Consider the following 20,333-nt stretch of genomic DNA (forward strand, 5'->3'; position numbering starts at 1 on the left):
ATGGAAACAGCAAACAGGACAAGACCCCTTGAGGCCTGATCTCAGCTTACAGCCAAGGCAAGAGGTTTTGCAGGGCTGAGGTTTGAACTCCAGCTAACCCCAGTCCAAAATCCAAATTTCTTCATGCCATTTTAAGCCCGGTTGGGCAGATCTGGGCTGGCGCAGTTGAGAAAACCCTGATGCTCTCCAAGAGGGGAACAATTCTGCCGCAAGAGAAGGAGAGAAACGCAAGTGAGCGGCTTGGTGGACACAATACAAGCGGGGATTAACAGCCCTGCTGTCTCGTCACAAACCTGTCAAAGGAGCCCTTCCTTCTCTCTGCTCTGGGAGGGATTCTCTAATGAATTTTTCTAGAGAGGATGTTTCTGCATTAATTGCTGGTGGAGGCCGCTGCAAAACAATGAGCCCAAAGTGCATATAAATAAACAGGATGCCCCGCAACCCCTGTGGAAATGTCATTTACTCAGTCTTCATCGCCGGGCGTGTGGCTGGCGGCTGAGCTCCTCGCAGACACAGGGCAGCGCGGGGAAAGGCAACGGCCGCCGGGGTGGGAACCCAGCACCCAGCTCAGGAAAAGACGAGTGAGACGAGTAGCTACAGAGCAGGCAGGAATCTGCTTATCCCAGGAATGTCACAGCTCTCCTGCTCTCTGCGAGTGTGTCAGCAGGTCCTGCAGGAGGGTTTCTGGTTTTTTCCATTTCAGACGCAGCTCAGAGGCAGAAAGCCTGGGCTCTCTAGACTCACGCCAAGCAGACTCATGGCCACTGGGATGCACCATCTGCACGGGGCAGCATGAGCCCAAACTGTCCTGGGAACTTGCCCGAGGGTGGCTGTCTTTGTCCTGCATGGGGCAGGGACTTCCCCACAGTAGGACGGGACTCTCCCCCCAGGCTCATCAGTAGGACTGATGCCTGCTCCAGATGGAGCAATTGACACCCCGCCAAGTGCCTGGACTGGGGGAGCCTGAGCCCCAGTGCTCTGCAGATGGACTGGGGGTGAGCCGGCTCAATGGGGCGATGCAGGCAAACGGGGTGCTGGCTCTGCCAGAAGCAGATGGAGAAGGAGCAGTGGATGTCATTGCAGGTTTTCAGCTGTAAGCCAGAGGGTTGCGGGGCAGGGGGTGGAAAGGCAGCTGTGCGTGGCTCTGCAGTGAGTCACGACCCGGGAGCAGGCTACGGAGCCAGGAGGCAGGACAGGCTTGCTGTGGGATTGCTCGCTCTTTCCGTGGTGTGCACGGGCTCTCACAGCTGTGTCCTGGGGCTTCTGGTGGAAAGCACTTCCCACGCCCCACGGGAGGTATCTCTCCCCCACCTCTTTCAAACTACACCTTCAATACTCGTCTCATTCACTTGGAAACATGTGGGGCTGCAGGCTTGGGAGAAGCTTATCTGTCCCCCCGAAACCACTCTGATCCCAAAGAAGCAGAGGGGAAAAAAGCCACCACCTTCCCCAGCTGTGGCACAAGCAGGGATCTCTGTGTGCCCCAGCTGTCCCTACACTGCCCTGGATGCTCCGGTGGGTGTCAGGTCTGCACATCACAGCTGTGCCTGCCCCCAGCTACACCCAGAGCAGGTGGTCAATATAACCCCTCTGGCTATAGCCCCCCACCGCATCCCTGTGGCAGGGTCCCCACAGCACTGCCTGGAGCCGTCACACCAGGCACCATCACACAGGACAGGTCTTCAGACACTTTTGAAGCTCCCATGTGTGGTCTGGGCACATCCAGCCTGGCTGAGCTTGGTCCTAGTCCAATACCTCTGACATCCAAAGGACCTTGTTGCCTTTCCTAAAAGGACTTTTCCCTTGCTGCAGGAGACTGTTCTCTATTAATCCTGAACGTGGAGATGTTGTGTGCCTGAATTACAGTCTGGTGTCTCAGCCCAACTTCACTTTTGCTCGAGACCTCGCGTTGGAGACGTGCCTGTGACTTACAGAAGAGGCAATAAAGCTTCCAAGGGAGAAGCGCAGCAAACGCTGCTAACTCCAGGCAGTCCCACCTTGCTCCTGGTGTTTACCTAAGATGCACTTTCGAGTCCTCTTGGGCCTGACAGATGCGGCTTGGCAGCTTTTGAAGGCTATGAATAGAGCTGCTTAAGGAAATAAACAGGAATTCACCTTCAAGCCCCTGGGACATGCGGGGAGAGGGAAGCTCCTGGGCTGCAGTGGCAGCTCTTCTGCATGGATAAACACAGCCTGAAAATCTCTCCTAAAAGGCAGCCTTGATGGGAGTACCCAGGTGAAGCTCTGCAAGCTCTGGGACATCCAAACACCACCTGGAAAGCAGCGGTAATAACCACGGGTGAGGAAAAAAACAGAAAAGCAAATGCCAGGGTTCACAAGGCTCTCTGGGGCCAGCTGCATCCACTTTTTTAGGCTATGAGTGTGAGGTCCTCTTAGAAGATCTTGGCTCTCAGATGAGTTGGCTACATACTTCACAATCATTGGTAATCAGACCCCTTTAATTAAGATTAATTAGCCCCACAACCTTATATCTTGGGAGTGAAAGGAGTGGCTTTCCTGGGTCATGTCTTTGCTGGGAGCCCATTTAGGTGTCTCCCCTGCCAGGGATGCCACGCGATGCGGTGGGCAGACTGGTGAGTCTCCGGCGGGGCTGAGCGGGGAAGGGGCAGAGCTGCCCTGGATGGGGATCACGGCTGGGGCAAAGCAGGCGGCAGGGCTTGGTGTTGTCACCAGCATAACGCGCTGGCTGCGGGGGCATGGTAGCTGAGAACATGGGCTTGAAGGAATGGCTGCCTTTGCTCCAGGCTTGTGCATTGCTGGAGGCAAAGAGGAGCAGGGAAAGATGGTCTTGGGGAGGACAAGGCACGCTGGTGACAGGGAGGCTGGGCTGCTCGTTAAATTAAAGCCTGGAAAGCTTAGCAGCTCCCTGTGGAGGCTGAAGAACAGGACTTTATTGTCCTCTTATTAACCCTCGTTGCTGGCAAAACCCTATCAAAATATTTCCCCCCTCCAGGCCAGCCCTGCCCCACAGTAATTCAGTCTGTGTGTAGCTCGGTGCTCCCAGCACTGTCCCGGTCCCCTGCCAGCCGTACAGCCCGGCTGCCCTGCTCTTGCATAAGGCAGGCAACGCAGCTTCACGCTGTGCAGAGGGATCCCAACAGGCCACGTCCCCTCTAGCACAGCTCACAGCATCCCTGGATGGGAATCGGACCGTGCTGGATCTGTGGCTACCTCCCGGCGCAGCAGGCAGGGGCACAGCATGGGGGTCCCCGGGGCCACCCCCGGCTGAGCCTGCGTGTATCTACCCTGAGAATCTGCATTTTTCAGTCTCTTGCTCTGACACTTTCTGCTGGAGCTGAGCTTGCTTCAGAACAAGCCCCGGCTTGAGATGTACCAGACGAACGAGCCGGGCTGTCGGCTGCAGGAGGCTCCGTAAACAGGGTGTCCCTTAAAGAAGACAAAATGGGATTGATTTTGGCAGTGTGCTTTTGGAAGGATCCTGTAGAGAGGAACAAGCCAGTCACAGATAGACTCAGAAGCAAGCAAAGAAGATACAGGGGAGACAGTAGGAAATGCTTTTTGGCGGCAAGGCTTTGGGGTGGGTTGTCTTGGGAGACTGAGCCATCCCCGCCGCGAAGGAGCCACGTGAAGGGCTGTTGGGACAGGGCAGGTCGGGTGGGCAGGGACAGTGCTGACAACCGCTCAAGGATTTTAGCATCTGATGACTCTGTGATTTACAAACACAGCCGCTGCAAGCCAACGTTGACAGCGAGAACGCTGACCTCCCTGCCATGTCTGCTTGCTGGCTTCCTCCAGATCATCTCCCGGTGCACTTCTGAGCCCCTGTAAACTCCCCTGCCCAGGCTGGATTTTACCCTGGGGAGTTCAGGTCCCTTAAAATCTTCCTACCTTGAGCAATTCAGATCTTTATGGCCACGCATATTCTGCTCCTTGCAAGGGCCAGTCAGTGGAGGAATCACTGGCTTCGTCTGCCTGGAGCTTGATGGGATTTCAGAGGGTAAAAGAAACCCAAGAGGGCACAAACCCCTTAGCTGGATGAAAACACAGCTGCCATATGAGGGCATATGCAGAAAATACCTCGTCCATCATTGCTTCGGTGTGATGAGTTCTGGGGATCTTGATTTAGCCCTGAAACTTGTTTACTTCCCTTCAAAAACCACCGTCTAGTTTGGCCGGGGTTTGGCAGGAGCCGGCGCTGTGGGCAGGAATGGCTGGGCTGTGGGAAGGCTCGGGGCTGATGCTGCACCCTGTCTGTGGGCTCGGGGCGAGGTGGGATGTGGCCAGCCCCAAAATAGCGAGGTCGTGCGGGGCCCCGAGCGAACGCTGTGACTTTCCATCCTGCTCCTGGCCTGGACCTGGGTCCCTCCCTTGGGACCTTCCACTAAAATTAGCAGCGTTTCCCCATGCCGTCCGCCCTGCGTCTGTTATCAGCAGCTGTTTAAGGAGATGGAGGGACCAGAACCACAGTTTAAAAAAAAAAAAAAAATTAGATTTGGAGAACTCCCTTTTAATATTCTCTTTTATGGGAAAAACTCATGGAAAAAAATCTTCCTTGAGATGGGAGCTCTGGAGAGGCCTCTGGCATCCCCTGTGTGATGCTGAGGCTGCTAATGAACATTAATCGTATCGGGTGTCTGCAAAGAGTAACGAGAAAATTACAGTGGTGAGACGTGAGCATTGGCGATGTCACCCCCCTCCTCCCAGCCCCTTAATTTCAGACTTGCCCAAAGTTGCCTGCTGCATCCTCCCTCCTGCACTAATCTGCCTGCCCACGCCGGCCCGGGGAGAGCTCGCCCAGGATCTGTTACCAGGATTAATGGGGTGGATTTTTAATGGCGTGAACGTTCAAAATAAAAAAATTCTGCTGTTCACTTTCTGGGGAAAAGGTGGGAACGGAGAAATTAGGAAAACACTAGCTTTCTCGGTGAGTGGGATGGTGCGGGGAATTTGGGTATTGCTGGAGATACGCAGCTGCAAAACAGGAGGGAGAGCACACCGCGCTGTGGGATTATGGCTGGTCACCCGGCTGGATGCGGGCAGCTCACACCACCCCTGCCGGGGACGTGTTCAGCTAATTCCTTCTCTAATGCACGCAGAAGCCGACACAGCTGTGGGCAGCAAGGGTGAATGTGCAGCGGGCGAGGGGACTTGGCTCCTGCTGCGCCCAAGGGCTACTTTTCTGCTCCTCTCCCCCGATAAACCCTGAAGAGCGAAGGTCCCCTCTGCCCGAGGTGTGCCTGGACTGACGCTGAAGTCATTTCGCTCAAGGTTTTGTCTCCCATGCCGTTCTTCCTGCAAGGAATTAGAAATAGTGAGCGGTACCGGGGGAATCTGTGCTGCTTCTGGGTGGAAAGGTGGGCTGGAAAGGTTGGATGGGAAAGGACACCTCCTTCTCTGTCTCCTCCCCAAATCCCTCTGTGTTCAACCTTTTCCAGTGGAATCAGAAAGTGCATCCCTCCCCCTGACTTGGCTGGAGCTCTGTGTGGAAGAAAGGAAGGGAGGGACTAACAGGGAGTGAGATTTCCTCTCACGGCCCCTCTTTTTGCACCTACCGATGGCCGCACCTGGAGCGTGGTCCCGGGCGGACGTGTCGGGGAGCGGGATCCAGCCACTCGCCCCCAGCCCGGGAGCAAGCTCTGCTCTGCAAACCTGGGAGGGCCCGTTTCAGTGCGGGGACAGGGACGCTTTCTGTCCCCACTCCCCCACACGCTGTGGGGCTGAGCTGCTGCTCAGCCTGGGGGACAGAGAGACAATGCCAGGCGTGGGGAGCAACGCCTGGCTCACAGCTTTACGCGGACAAGCAAGTTTGCTTCTCTGGCAGGAATTGGCAGCTCCTCTGTTGGGTTTGTAAATCTGGAAAAAACAGCTGGAGCTTTTCGGTGTTATCTCGCCCTAGGGATGAATTTTAAACCCCTCCCGCGTTGCATTGGGTTGGGTCTATTGTTTTCCATGGCAGAGAGCGGTGCTGCTTCGTGCCCAGCTCCCTTTGCCTCAAAGTGGCCCTTCCAGCATCTATCCCAAGTGCGGCTCCTGCTGCTTGTTGGAGCTCTGGGAGGCTCACGGAGAAGGTCTGCTGGCTTCTTGCTATCACAGCCTCTCTGCTGAGCTGCCTGGCATGCAGCTGAGCACCCACCGCTCCGCTGGCACGCTGAGACCCTGTTCAGAGGAGCAGTGGACTCTAAAGGGAAAAGGGAAGCAAGTGGGTGGCAGGAGGGGTTTGGAGACACTTAGCTGAGATAGTTGGTGGGCCGCAGGGGCCCCACCTTTCTGGTTTTCCTCTGGCCACGCCAGGAATTGTCGTTCCGGCTGTCCCCACCAGGTTCATGGTGGAGGTGGCCAGTGCTAGTGGCAAAGGATGGTGATCCGTACCTGGGGATACACATCTCTGTCTTCAGCACATGGACCCTTGCTGAGGAGCCAAGAGTTCAGTGTAGAGCCTTTAAAGAGTCAGAGCTGGCCTCCTGGTTTCCTATGCTCTTGCTTTGAACGTATTTTGACCTATTTTGACCTCAAGGCAGGCAGGGCAAGCTTTCCCGAAATTGGAAAGCTAAAAATCCCCCAGCAGTTGTAAAGCCAGCGGGGAGGACTCTGGATGTGCCACATCTCTACTTTTTTGGCTTCTCCCCTGGCAAAGGACAGGCTGAATTAAGAAAGCAAATGGAGAGGAAACTGTGGAGAAATAAGAGCAGCACTGTGAGTCAAGGACGCTCTGGACTCAATCCCGTCCCCGTTGCCCTGGAAATTGGATCGTTCCCACCGAGCCGCCTGCTTTGCTGGCTGCTCCTGGGAGGGCCCAAGCATTTAGCACTGGTCAGAGGCAGGGGAAGCGAGGAAGGGAAAAATAGAGATGGTATGGGGGTTTTCCCCACCAAAAGGGAGACCCTAAGCTCTTTGCCTTTGCAGGGATGACATGAAGAATGAACCCCTCCACCAGCTCAGCTGAGACACAAAGGCAGGGCAAAAGCCAAAGGGCCGTAGGCTCTCTTTGTAGGTCAGGGGCACAGCACAAGCCCGAGCTGTGGCTCATCTGCCAAGCCCCAGAGAGCCAGCCCCAGGGACACCCTACAACACCGTCCTGAGCAGGCAGCACCCCAGGCACCCCCCCACGCGGAGTGCTGCCTGCCCTCGGGACAGCCCCGTGTCCCATGCAGACTTCTGATGCAACCGGTGGGATCACCCTGACAATAGCCGTGTTTTTAAAGCTGTGCAGAGCAGATTAAGCCAGCAGCCCCTGCTGTGATTGCCGGGCATTGTGCTCCATGCTGACGCTGCCTTCTGTGGGCCAAGCTCTGCCCATGGCCGAGCAGGAGCTTCGGAGGGGAGGAATTTGGTTCATCCGAAATGGGGCGGGAGGATACTTGGGCACAGTGGATTCCTGCTGCATCCAAGTGCCTCCTTTCATTCACAAGGGAATAACATTTTCTCATCCATCTGCTGCAAATGGGTGAGTGGGTCCCAGACGGGCTGACCGAGACGGTCCTGCCCTGGGAATTTCATACCAGCTGGGAACTGTGGAGAACTCTGCAATGCTGCAGCATCTTTCTTCTGGCTGTGCCCTGCCCCAGTGACAGCACAGCAACCCCCTGGCCTGGCCTGGTGAAGAGGAAAGCCGAACCCAGCTATGGAGCCCCCAGCAGTCTTTCGGGAGGTGCTCAGGAACAGGCACAGTGAACAGAGGGACAATAGCAGGAAGGGCCAGGCTGAAAGCTCCTGCCTACGCAGACCAGCTTCCCTTGTCCCTTCCAGGTGGCCTGGGACAGGTGCTTGTAGCAGAATGGTCACAGAGCAGATCTGCTCTGCCCAGAGCAGACAGGGACCTGGCGTCATGTCCCATGTGTCCTACAGCCCCTCCGAGGGAGCTCCTCGCTCATGACACCCCTCTCCCTACCTGTTCCCTATCGCTGCCCCAAAATGCCACCACCTGCAGCAGCTGCGGGGCTGGGAACCTCAGCTCTCCAGAGTCCAATAAATTAAACCTTAGTCCAAAAGGGGCTTGGGCTGTCTTTTGCAAACAGACGCAGCACAAAAGCTGCCTTTCTCCCTCTCATTTGATTTTTGTTTTCTCTCCTTCCCCACCTGCTTTTAGCCAAATGGTTGAATAGCTTCAGTATATACTGCGGGGGGCTGAAGCCAAAGGCTGGAGCACCAGGGAAAGACGCAGAACAGCAGCGCCCTGTGGCCGCTGCCTTCCGGAGGGGCTGGGAACTGTTTGCTACCCTTGCTCTATAATCCAGCCTTGATCACCCCGCTGAACCCTCACAGAAAGCAGCTCCAAAAGAAAAATATTTGTGCTCTGGCTAGCGCTCATGTGCACATTTCCTGCTCTTGAAGTCCTTAATTAAGCCTGTTTTTTGTTTGTGTTGTTCATTGGTTGTTTGCTTTTTTTTTTTTTCCCTATTTATGCCACCACAGTCTTGGAGGGGGAGTCTGTCAGGTCCCCGTGTGTTTTGCTGGTTTGGAAGCTGCAGTGTGGAAAGCTGCCTGTGATGGTCACTCGGGGAATCTTTGTGTATCGACAGGGGAGTGGGAACCAGCCTTTGGGGTTGCTCCGTACGTCAGTGCCTCACGCCTCAGGACGGCTCAGCACATCACCCGTTACAGAGCGACCTCAGCCCGGCTGTGTCTTCATGGCAGGGAAGATTGGGTCTTTGTAGACCTTACTGAAAAGACCTAAGACCAGCACATTCAGTTGAGACAGCTGAGCTTTTTCCAGTCAGTTTGGAAGCTTGAGTCCCTCCAAGGGACCACGTGATCTGCCCATTTCACCACGCTCGGCCTCCACCGGCAGAGTTGTATGACCACTTAGGGTGATGCTCGTGACTGTGGACACCCAGCTCAGTGCAACGGGGACCTCCGGGTCCGGCTGCACGGCTGTGGCTCAAGAAGAAGCTGGTCAGGGCAAGGTTGCAGATGGGAGCCTTGGCCCCAAGAGCATGGGGGTATGATCCCGCCTGCAAGTCACCCATCAGGCAGGGTGCTCACCCAGCTCCCAACTATTCCTGTGCCTGGGCTGGGAACAGGCAGGTGAGCAAGGGTGGAAGCCTATGGCAGGTTGTTCTTCACAGCAAATGTTTAAAAGCAGAATAAGACTAGAAAATCCCTATCTTTTGGTAATGAATCCCCCGTGTAACAGTCTTAACACCCTGACACGACATGCCTGTGGAATTCCTGAGATTGTTGCAAACTGAACCCTTTGTTCCCACCCTGAAATTTCACAGCAATTTACCTCTCTGAGCCATCAGGGATCACCGTTTGCAGGCACCGAGGGGGATCTCCCAGCCCATGTCTGCTTTCTGCAGCCTGCGGTGCTATTTTGGAAATTCACTCATTTACTGGGTGGTTCAACGGAGTACAACTGCTCCTTTGGCTAAAATCATCCCCTGCCTGTCATCTGGTAATTAGAAAGTGCCGAAAAGCCAGTGGTGCTTAAGGCGGCTCTGGGATAACCAAGGCAGCTTTTTCTTTTGTGGCTAAAGGACTGGACTTTGGAGGCTGGCGACTTTTCCACTGAAATCAGATTTTGGTTTAACAAGCAGAGGAAGGTTAACACTGGGTGAAAAAATGACACCCAGAAGCACTACAAGAAGGGCAGTGCTGCAGATGCAACGAGGTGGGTGAGAAAAGCAATTATCTTCTGTTGGAAACACCATGGAATTGCGGGGAAGGGGGGGGAAGCAAAGATAATTTTGAGGCAGGGGAAACAAAAGAACTTTAAAAGCCCATCCCCCTGGGCTTGCCCAGTTCTTACTGGTGCCGCAGTTCGAAGGGGCTCACAACTCTCACAGTTCAGCTGGAGCTGGGCTGAGAACCTCGTGAAAAAAACAGAAGTGAGCTCCGGCTGCTGGGAGGACATCTTTGTGGACGGCAACGCACCGAATTGCACCTCACCGGCCGCTCCTCCTGCAGCTGGCAGAGCTGACACGTCCCTCTTCCAGCAGGGCACTGGGATGTCCTCCAGAGCCAGGGTGTCTGTGGTACAGGAAAGGTCCTTTTCCAGGTGCCACCCTTTCCTGTTTGCACTGCAAACGGAGCATTTCCTTGTCTGAAAAAAGCCTCACAGCCTCAGCGTCTGGCATCTTGTTTCCTGTGGAAATTATTGTGCCCGTGTTACCTGTGCAGGTTTGTTCAGTTCTCTCTCCATGATGTGCAACCTGGGGACCAATTTCAGGCCAACTTGATGAATGAAGATCTTGAAGATGGACAGTGGAAGAGTAAAGAGATTCTGCTCAGGTGATGACTGACTTATTCCTTTAGACTCTATGAAGGAGTTGGTTTTTCTCCCAAAGCTTTTCCATAAGCCTCTCAGAGACATCCTGCAGGTCTGTAGCTCTGTCCAGACTCGACCATCCTTCCTGAACTTCCCTAGCCCGGCTGTAATCAGCTCAAACCCAGCCCACACACCACAGCAAGGACTGTCACAGGGTGTCACTACTCAGCTCTGGCTGCGTGTTGGTGGGAGAGGTGGCCTTTTGGGAGGCCCCCTGTGCTCCTTCAGGAGCGCTGGTGCAGAGCCTCCTGCGCTCACTGACGTGGAGACAGGACCAGCGGGTCGTCTTCCCCAAACACCTTATCTTATCCTGAGGAAAGGAAAGTGGGCAGAAAGAGAGCATTCTGCAGATTGTCCGGCCTGCTTGAAACGCCCTGTTCCCCCCGATAAGCCTGCAAGGTTGATGGGGGAGCACATCCGATGCTGGGCTTTTGGTGGAGAAAATAAACAGCAGCTTGGGAATCACCCTCTAGCCCTGCTCTAACAGGTCTCCTCCTGGTTCTTTGGTATTTTCATTAAATGTGCCTGGAGCGCTGGGGCTAGTAACCAACACAGCGCTTCTCTCGGCTGGAGAAGAAATGCTGGCAGCTCCCTTCCCTTCTCCACAGGGCCGGGGAAAAAGAAGAGGGATGCGATGGGAGGTCTGAGCGCTGGGGCCACTGAAGGAAGGCTGAAGCAGGGCTCACGGGAGCCCTTGGTGCTTTCCCAACTGCTCGCTCCCATCAGCATCCTCAGGGTCTGGCACCAGAGAGAGGTGGCCTATGCAGACTTGTCACCCCTCTGTCCCTTCTGCTCTGGAACAGTGAGTGAGGAGCAGGACAGAGAATGCCACGAGCCATCAGGTATGAAAGCCCACAAACCCTGCGCGCACAGAGCCTCCATTGGAAAGCACGTGGCAGGGACACCTCAGGGAAGCGGCTGTGGGCAGCTCCTGCCGTGCTGTGCACGCAGGGAAATGATGGGGGCTGGAAACACCACTAATGGCTGGGTACAGCCCAGCAGCCCAGCGTAATGACTGCTTGCTGCCAGGGACGGTTAGAGGCATTTCTTAAAGCCCAGGCCAGGGACAAGGAGGGGAAGAGTCCCCAGCTTAGACGTCAGTGCTCCGGTGGATGGAGACCAGCTCCGGGCAGGCTTTGTGAATGGTCGCTCCTCTCCCCTCTGGGCAGCGTGTATTCCCACCGCACTCTGCAGCCAGCTCGGGGTGACCACAGCTCGTCACTGCAGCCCATTTCCATCCACAATGTCATTTTTGCAGCAGGTATGTGCTTAAAGCAGCATCCAGCCCCTCCACCCACGCTGAATGGTAGAGGGGAGGCCTTGATGGGTGCCGAAACTTTAGGTATCTACACGACCCTCCTGGCTGGCCATGGATAGAAACCTTTCCTTGTCTGGCTCACAGATAAGCAGGCTTTAACCAAAACAGCCGGTTCAGCAGAGCAGGGAGAGGGGAGCCGAGCAGCCGGGGGGGTGTGGATAGCGTAAGCTGCAGCCCAGACATCAAGGACGAGCAGCCTGGTTTACAGCAAGACAGCCCGGGAGTTATCCGCTGTGGGCACAACACTGCCAGCCCCGCCTGCCAGTTTGGCAGACGGCAAGCGCCACAAGGACTGCTGGCTCCGAGGCCACCGGAGCGTGCCATCCACCTCCACGCCAAACTGACAGCACAAGTCCTCTCCCAGCCCATGGCCACCAGAGCTGAGCCGCTGGGCAACCAGCTGCTCTGGCCATGCCTGGGAGGAAGCTGAAAGCAATAGATAATAACTAACATTGGCAAACACCAGCTCAGACCAGCAAGGGCAGAGGGGAGCTAGGGAAAGGGATTCACTCGCTCACCCGGGACCACCGAGGTATCACAGCGTGCATCTGAGTGCATGGGCACAAAGCACAAGCAGGCTGTGGTTCTGGGCCTTGGCTCTGGTAACTTCCTGCCACTGGGAGATTTTAATGCAAGAAAATAATGCAGTGATGTTAGACTTTTAGCCTTTAGCTCCCTTTAAATTAAAAAGTAATGAAAAGTGTCTGCAACACGTTCCTTGAAGTGTCTCCAGCCACTGCAAGTGCATCTACACCAATTAAGACCAATGGTAAAGAAGGACTTTGAAGTACTAAACCTTTCCAGGAAAGAATATATTTCGACTATGTAAAAAGTAATCTCAATGTACAAGTGTGAAGAATCTCTTAAATGTAGTAACCTTTTCCTTCAAGCTTTAGCTGTTTTCCTTTCTGCAGAGCAAGTCACGTGTGACTGGTAGGCATGACAGACATCCCCCAGGTGAAACGAGAGACAGCAGACTGGGACAGACACATGCAATCCCTTCACTGGCCCGAAAGCCTGAATTAAACGGATGGGACCGGGGCAAAGCAACGGTACAGCCCGTAACACTGGTCACTGGGCTGAGAAATAAGAGACCTTGGAGAAATTCCTGCCCCCCTCTCCTTCCTCCATCCCTTCTGCATTTCTCATCAGCACGGGTGTTCTCCCACTGTGTCTGTGGGTTCATGCAGCACCCGGGGATCCTGCCCAGCATCAGGGCCCCGTGATGCTCTTACCTATTTGTTTGAAACTTTGTAGGTGGGCAGAGAAGGGGACAAGAGGAACGCTTCCTAGGGAAAGGGACTGATCTACATGTCTTGAGCTGGGCCCAGGATCCAGAATGATTCCTCACATTTATAGGGTCACGCAGTGCCCTAAAAAGCACTGCACTAAACCTAGGCTGAGTCTGTGTTCCCTGTTCCTACTTGCAATATGGTTGGCTTGTGAGCTCAGTCGTGTTGCTGAGGTCCTGTGACTTCTGCCTCGTGGCCCCATCTGGGGCAAACGGACACTTGGTTACTCTTGGCTTACAGGGGCTGCAAGAGCCCCTTCTTCCCAGCACTTGCACCCCAAATGGAAAGTTTGTCTGTTCTGCGATGGAAAGACATCTGCCAACACACAGATTCCTTCAATCTAAGTGACATTCAAGCCCAGTTCTCCCGAGACATGTCCCTCAGGGAGAGGTTGCAGTCAACTTCTAAAGATAGATGCAATTTCTGGGAGACCTGTCTTGCATGAAATGGGTAGTTTCCCATCCCTAAGAGCCGTATCTTTTACAGAAAGCCACTTAAAGCAATACAAAGACACACAAGACACACAGACATGCACTGAAAGATAGAAGCAGCACCTCGATTTACTGTGGGACTAGAAACAGCATATAAACTCCTCCTCTAAATTTCTCTGCTTTTGAAGCCCAAGACGCAGCTGTCTCCTGCCAGCCCTCCGCTTTCCGACATCTGGCAGGGTGGTAAAGGTCAAATAACAGAGCAAGTTGGGAGATACGCAAACAGTTAAGCCATCTTTTTTGCTGAAGTCGCGTTTGAGTTCCTGCAAAATAAATAAATAAATAAATAAATAGAAGGAAAAAATACCAAGGCACAGAGGAGGTAACATTATACAAAGATGCCCTCTGCCGGCCACAAGCCAAAGGAAAGCCATCCACTTGAGCTGTATGCCAGTGATTTGCAACTTCCCTCCCTCCATGTATAGATAAATGCCTAAAAATATTCCCTATAGAGAATAACGTGCTGTAAAACTTAAATTTAGTATTTTTTTTCCCATGACAACTGAAGTGATCTAGCAGCAAACTACTCGCAAGGGCAGTCCAGCCACCCCTCTCCTTTGTTTTGTATCTTATGATCCTTAGGGAAGTCAAATAACTTCAGTTAAAATCCAATCGGAAAACAAAAGCATGGAGAGAAACGTTCTGCCATCTCGGACAGCTGAACTGTCTCCCTAGCTGCCTTGATGATAAGGAAAGCTTGAAATTGAGAACACAGGGCTAGGGAGAAAAGAAGGGACATACCCACATTATTTGAAACTGGCTTTGCCATAATGGTTAACTTTTGCAGGCATTTCAGACATAGTCCACATGCCCCTGCAAGTTGAAAACTGCTCCTGCAGTCAATACTACGAGCTGAAAACTATTTGAGGCACCAATCAATTCAGAGCATGCTTCTCTCTCTGTTTTAAATATCAATGTTATTTGATTAAAGCTATGATATTAAACAATTTTTAAGAAGTAATGAGAGCTTGCTCCAATGACACAAATGGCACATTTTAAACCTCTTCAGTCAGTCTATTCAAACAACGCTGATCTATTGCACACACACATCAGTATCAGATCAACTCTTTCTTGTATCAGTTTAATTCCTGCTGGTGTAAATCCCTGATTTAATTTACTGACTGGGAATTAAATCAGCATGAACTGGTTTCAGTGCATCTGTGCTGGGTATTTGTGATGATCAAACTAGACCATTTTAAAACAGCATCATTGGATTGGAAAGCTCCACTGACAGAAACAAGCTCTTAAGAGATGCAATATAATAATCTTGGTCACTAAAGAACACGCAGTGAGTGGGCAGCCCTCTCCTCCCACTTCATTCTTTTCCACTGAAAATGAACACTGTCTGCAAAAACGTTTCAGAGTCAGGAAAGAGTTTCGTACATGTTCTCACAGTGCTGGGACTGTAGGAAAATCCACAGGCTGCCACAATCAGGTTGTCTTTGGGATAGATGCCCAGTTGGCCAGGGGCTGTGTGCGCTAGGAGCTATTCTGAGACCCAACATTTTATGTCCATGAGGGTAGCAGGGTGCTGCTCTTTTTCCATCCTTGAATTTAGTGGAGTATTTACAGCGATATCAACAGAATCAGATGTTGTTGGCTAACAATCAACCCCTTGCATCCCAGCCCCCTGCATCACGGACCTACAGGGGTCTTTGTGTGCCATCGTCCTCCCTGGCATTGTCGGGGGCCACCACTCTCTCTGGTCAGCTGGTGACTGTCTCTGGGGTTTGTTTTCATGCATGATATGCTCTGGCAAACTCTAGGTTCGCCTGGGAATGGCACAGAGGCTGTTCTACCTCTCCACTACAACCACAGTGGGGATGACATGGGCTTTGCAGAGTAGCTAAGGGGTCCTGCACAGAAATGGTGCTGGCTGTATGTGGTCCTGCTGCTTCTCCAATATGAGGGATTTGCTGAAGCCAGACCTGCAGGTCTTTCCTACTTTGTGCGTCCCAGGAAGCAGCCTGTTTTACTGGGAGAGCTGGAACAAGCTCAGATCTCTCTCTTCAGTTCATACACCTGGTATATACCTAGCCGCCTCACACCAGGCAAGGCTACTGCGCGGACTTCTCCCCAAGGTAGGAAGCGTTCTTTCCAGTCTTCTTTAGGGTTTCCAAGAGGGTGTCAACATTGTGCTCTGAGTCGATGCACACCTTCTTGTTGGGCAGGTCAATATCAAACTGGACACCTACAAGGAAAGGAAAAAAAATTTGCACATCTAGAAGCAGTCGAACGGCGTGAGCACGGGGAAAGCTCACCTTCGCACCTTAGTGCTCCCCAAGGCCATCAGTCAAATGTATGTGTGCCTCCTGCCAGCAAACCCTCATATCACCACCAGCCAGCAAAACCAAACTGGTGTCCTGCCAGCAATGGTACGAAGGAAGCCAGATCTCCTACACATCTGCATCAGGCACCACAGCTTCTCAACTGCTTTAATTTGCTCAGCACAATCACTCACGCAATAACCAGAATGAGCTGAATTTAAACAAACCACTGTAACCTCCAACCAGCTCAGCCTGTGCTGTGGTTTAGCATGGACAGGCACTAATGGAGTCAGTGTAGGGGTTAGGACAGGGTCAGGACAGGTTTCCTCAGTGGCGGTACCAGCTGACAGCCTGAAGTAGGAGGGAGGGAAAAAACACTTTCCCGTGTGGATTTCCCAGTGGCTAGTATGGGTAAGCCACTCTCAGCCCAGTGAAAGGAACTGGATATGAAGTGTCTATTAGGCCACATATTTTCACAAAACTTGTAGGTATATATCAGCTTTGAGAGCTCTGCCATGTCACTACCTGAGGCTGATATCTGCCAGCATGTTGAAGAGCAACGGAGGTGCTGACAACCACACAGAGGAAGTGGAACCACCACAGTCTGGTAACAGGGTCTGGAAGAAGTCGCAAGGCCTTCGCTTTGGTGACTGAAAGCTGTTCTCACTCGGTGAGGACAGGGGAGCAGGGTGAGAGGTCCTCACAATTGGTGAATGTGGGTCAGATCCTTCTCTCGTTAATGCCAGCACAAAGGAGGCATGGGTTATAATTTTCCAGGTGGTATTAAAAACAGGCTGCGCAGGCAACCACCAAACGCTCTGCTCAGCAGCTCTTCTCTGCGACGGCTCTGCCCATGGATGCTGATGACACATCTAGGGAAGCACCACAGATACCCCAGGCCTCCTGGGGAACAAACAACGCTTGGCTGGACATCCACCTCCCTTCCTTCTGGCAGGCTCAGCACTCAGCAGGGGTCTACCCTGAGCGCGGTTCCCAGAGTGCTCAGGATGAGGCTCTGGTGATTCAGAGCCACCTGCAGCCACCGCAGCTCCTCCCTCCCTTGACGCTTCTCCAAGGGTCACAAGAGTCCTGCTAACAACCCGCGACTCGTTACTGACTAAGCAGCAGGCTCAGAGCAGAGCGGGGAGCAGAGGTTTCCAGCCAGACACTTTCAGCTTTTACCCACAGCGTTACCCTTGCAAGACAGAGGGCCCCAGGGCAGTGACGTCCCTGGCGTTGCTCCGTCGAGCTGGCTGTCACACACCCAGCACCGACTCACCTCCCAGCCTGTGCAGGACACGGGTGACCGCATTGGAGCAGCCTTCGCAGGTCATGTCCACAAAGAACTCGTGTTTCTGAAAAGAGGCAGAGGGGGGGTCAGGGAGGATGCAGGCGGCAGCACACCCCCAGCACCCCTCCTCCAAGATTGCCTTTTTCCTTGGGGAGGTGGGTTCAAATTCTCCCCAACCAAAAGGTCCACATGTGTCACGAAGGGATCCTCAGCAAAACTGAGAGCTCTCAGTGCTCCTCCCTATGGTGTCCTTGTGCTGCCCCTCACCACATCACCCTGAGGGGCCTTTGGAGACTGTCTGGCCCCTAATCAGAGCAGGGACACCTCCAGGGCCAGCACAGGTTGCCATATCTGTGGGACTCTGCCGGACTCACTCCACTTGCCCCGGGGAGCCCAGGAGAAGCAAGTCTCCCATCTCCAGCTACTCGCTGTCCTGACTTAGTCTGCAAGGCTTTCAGTTCTTGCTCATCCTCTTCCCGTGTCTACAAGGCCCCTGGTCCCCAACATAACAAACTCATAAAAATATCAACAAATCTGAACTTAAAGAAACATTAGTGCTGTTTTTTCATCCCTTCACCAGGACCCCAGTGTTATCTTCATGACTTGTGAAAGATGCTGGGTCAACATAAGCGTGCTCGCCTGGACACTAATCATCGCGTTCAACCTTTGGCACCAGGCGGCTCCTAATCTCCTTTTCCTGCACATGCTTTTTTACTTTCCTCAAAAAAGAAAAGTAATGCTGTTTTTTAACTTGTTACCCGCAACCCATATTTCTTTTTTATTCAAAACCACCCTTTGCCGCCCCCCCACCCCCCCAGCCATGGAAAGGCTGAAACCCCCACGGGGCACGATTCGAACCAGCACAACCCGGGAAAGGAGTTCGGGAACGGTGGTTCCCATTAGGATTTTCCCATGTAATTAGCATTTTCTCGATTTTTATTTTACAAATGCCCTCGGGAGGGGGGCCCGGTGTGCGGGAAGGAGGGGATCGGAATGGGGCAGAAGGGGTCCCAGCGCCGGGTCCCCCACCCGGGGCCGGCCTGTGAGCCCAAGCCGCGATGGCTGGGGGGGAGCCCGGGTGTCGGCCAGCGCCCTCCCTGCCCCGCCGGCTCGGCAAGCGCCGGGCCGGGCCCCGCCACGTCCCCCGGCCCCGCCACGTCCCCGGGCCCCGCACAGGCCCCTCCCGGCCCCGATGCCCGACCCAGCCGGGTCCAGTCGCTGCGCGGGTCCGGCCGAACGCCGCGATGGGCCGCCCGCGCCCGCCCCCCCCCACCCCCGGGCCCGGCACCCACCGGCATGGCGGAGCGCGGCGGCGGCTCCCGGCTCTGGGCGCGGCGCGGAGGAAGGGGCGGGCCGTGCCCGGCTCCTGAGGGCCGAGGCCGGGCCCTGAGCGCCAGCCCCGCACAGGGCCCCGGGGCCGCGGAGAAGTTCCCCGCCCCAGCGCCGTGCCGGCCCCCGGGGAGCCGGGCTTGTCCCCTCCCGTACACGGCAGCCGGTTACCCCGGGCCCCCTGGGTAACCCCACGCGGGCAGAACAGATCCGGCCTCCGCCGTCCCAAAGCCCGTACCTCCACCGAGGACGGGGTTTGAGAAGGTTTTGCGAAGTCACCCGCGGGCCGGGAGCTGCGGGGGAGCCCGGGGAGGGCAGCGAGGTCGGAGCCGGCCGCAGAGGGAAGGTTTCGGCTCGCCCGGCCTGCGGGAGCCCGTGGCTTTTGTTCGCGTGGACATGATCTGGCTTAGGCCAGCGATGCAGGGGCTCAGGCGCTCTTTGGCCTCTTCTTCACACTGGCCAAATTGCTTTTAGTAGCTTTTTGGGGATGGCCATTTAAACCTTAGGAGCGTTTGTTGCTGAAGCACAGCCTCGCTTCTCACGGTTATGTTCCTCATCCCATTTTTCTGATGCTAAAACGCTCATTGCGAAGACACACCAGAGCTGTGGCAGGACCGATGCCATCCTGGTTAGGATGAAGCCTGAGGTGGGAGCAAGGCTGAGGCCATGGGAAGGCATGAGACGCCCAAAAGGGTTGAGGAGAAAGCGGTGGGGAAAGTCTGTGCTCGGTGTGGATCCCCAAGAGCTGCAGGCGCCCTGCCCGGTGCTCTGCCTGCCTGACAGGCTGAGGATGTGCCCGGAGACAAAGTGGCTGTGGGAGGGAGGTGGGACAGGTCAGAAGGATGGGGCAGGAGGCATGAGGGTTGGCTGGGCTGCTGCAGAAAGCTTGTTCCTCTCTGTCTTTTTGAGGTTTTGAGATCCACTGGCTTAGGAGAGCTCTGGTGGACCGGACCCCACCTGGAGTTCTGCATCCAGCTCTGGAGCTCCCAACGTTAGGAGGACATGGAACTGCTGGAGCGAGTCCAGAAGAGGCTATGAAGATGCTCAGAGGGATGGAGCACCTCTGCTGTGAGGACAGGCTGAGAGAGTTGGGGGGTGTTCAGCCTGGAGAAGAGAAGGCTCTGGGGAGACCTTTGAGCCCCTTCCAGTCCCTAAAGGGGTCCTACAGGATTTTTAGCAGGGCCTGTTGCAAGAGGGCAAGGCGTAACGGCTTTGAACTACAAGAGGGTAGGTTTAGACTAGATATACGGAAGAGTTTTTTTACGCTGAGGGTGGTGAAGCACTGGCCCAGGTTGCCCAGAGAGGCGGTCGATGCCCCATCCCTGGAACCATTCCAGGCCAGGTTGGACGGGGCTCTGAGTGACCTGATCGAGTTGAAGATGTCCCTGCTTACTGCAGGGGGGTTGGACTAGATGGCCTTTAAAGGTCCCTTCCATCCCAAACTATTCTATGATTACTGGATGAGGCAGGTTCAGTGGGGTGTCTCTACTTCAGGGTAGGTTGAAAGAAAGGATGCTGGTCCCTGAAGACGTTTATATGTTTCTGTGTCTGCTTTGGGGTGGTTTGCTGTGTTGTTTTTGGTTTTTTTTTTCCTCTGGTTCTTTGGCCCTTTGAAGGAGAAAAGAAGTCTTTCTTAAAAATCTCTAGTCAAGGTGGAGGAGGCTGTGGTGGGGCCAGGGGCTTTGGCAGGTAACGGTGCAGCACGCCAGCGCTGAGACGAGCCAGCAGAGCTGCGTGGGGGTGTTTGATATTTCCTCACCACGTGCTGGGCTTCAGCACCTTCCTGTTAAGAAGCCTAACCCTGTGGTAGGAAAAATAACGGGGGTGTTTGGGGTGATTTGCTACCACGCTGGCCTCCGCTCACCCTTCCTCTCGCTCTGCCCGGGCTGAGCCCCTGCTGGGAAGATGGAGCTGAAGGCGATACGAATGCCTTTCCCAGCGAGTTTCCATGGCACGGGGCGGGGGCAGTCAGGGCATTCATTTTAACATGCGTAGGGACCCTGCTGTCACACTGACCTTGTTATAAGAGAGGAATCCCCTGCCCGTTCCCCTGTTGCTCAGGGGCGCGATGGCGGGGTCCCCCCCGGCAGCGTTTG

The 20,333-nt window shown here is 54.4% G+C and overlaps 1 protein-coding gene across 1 annotated transcript; it reads right to left on the bottom strand.

Annotated features, from left to right (window-relative positions):
• Positions 1-13,389: 13,389 nt before the first annotated feature.
• ATOX1 (antioxidant 1 copper chaperone) lies at positions 13,390-18,488 on the bottom strand. The gene is made up of 4 exons (XM_074604281.1): positions 18,201-18,488; positions 16,897-16,972; positions 15,384-15,541; positions 13,390-13,613 (listed from the first exon to the last, which is right to left on the bottom strand). Exons 1-3 carry the CDS (start codon positions 18,204-18,206, stop codon positions 15,408-15,410), a joined length of 216 nt encoding a protein of 71 aa, XP_074460382.1. The 5' UTR covers positions 18,207-18,488; the 3' UTR covers positions 13,390-13,613; positions 15,384-15,407.
• Positions 18,489-20,333: the final 1,845 nt, after the last annotated feature.

This window comes from Larus michahellis, chromosome 11 (assembly GCF_964199755.1).
Source record: "Larus michahellis chromosome 11, bLarMic1.1, whole genome shotgun sequence".
In the NCBI taxonomy this organism is placed as follows: Eukaryota; Metazoa; Chordata; class Aves; order Charadriiformes; family Laridae; genus Larus; species Larus michahellis.

Bases quoted from the DNA above. Each gene is read 5' to 3' on its own strand.
- ATOX1 (XM_074604281.1), bottom strand. The intron at 15,542-16,896 runs GTGAGTCGGTGC...CTTTCCTTGTAG, and splicing joins TGTCCTGCACAGGCTGGGAG to GTGTCCAGTTTGATATTGAC.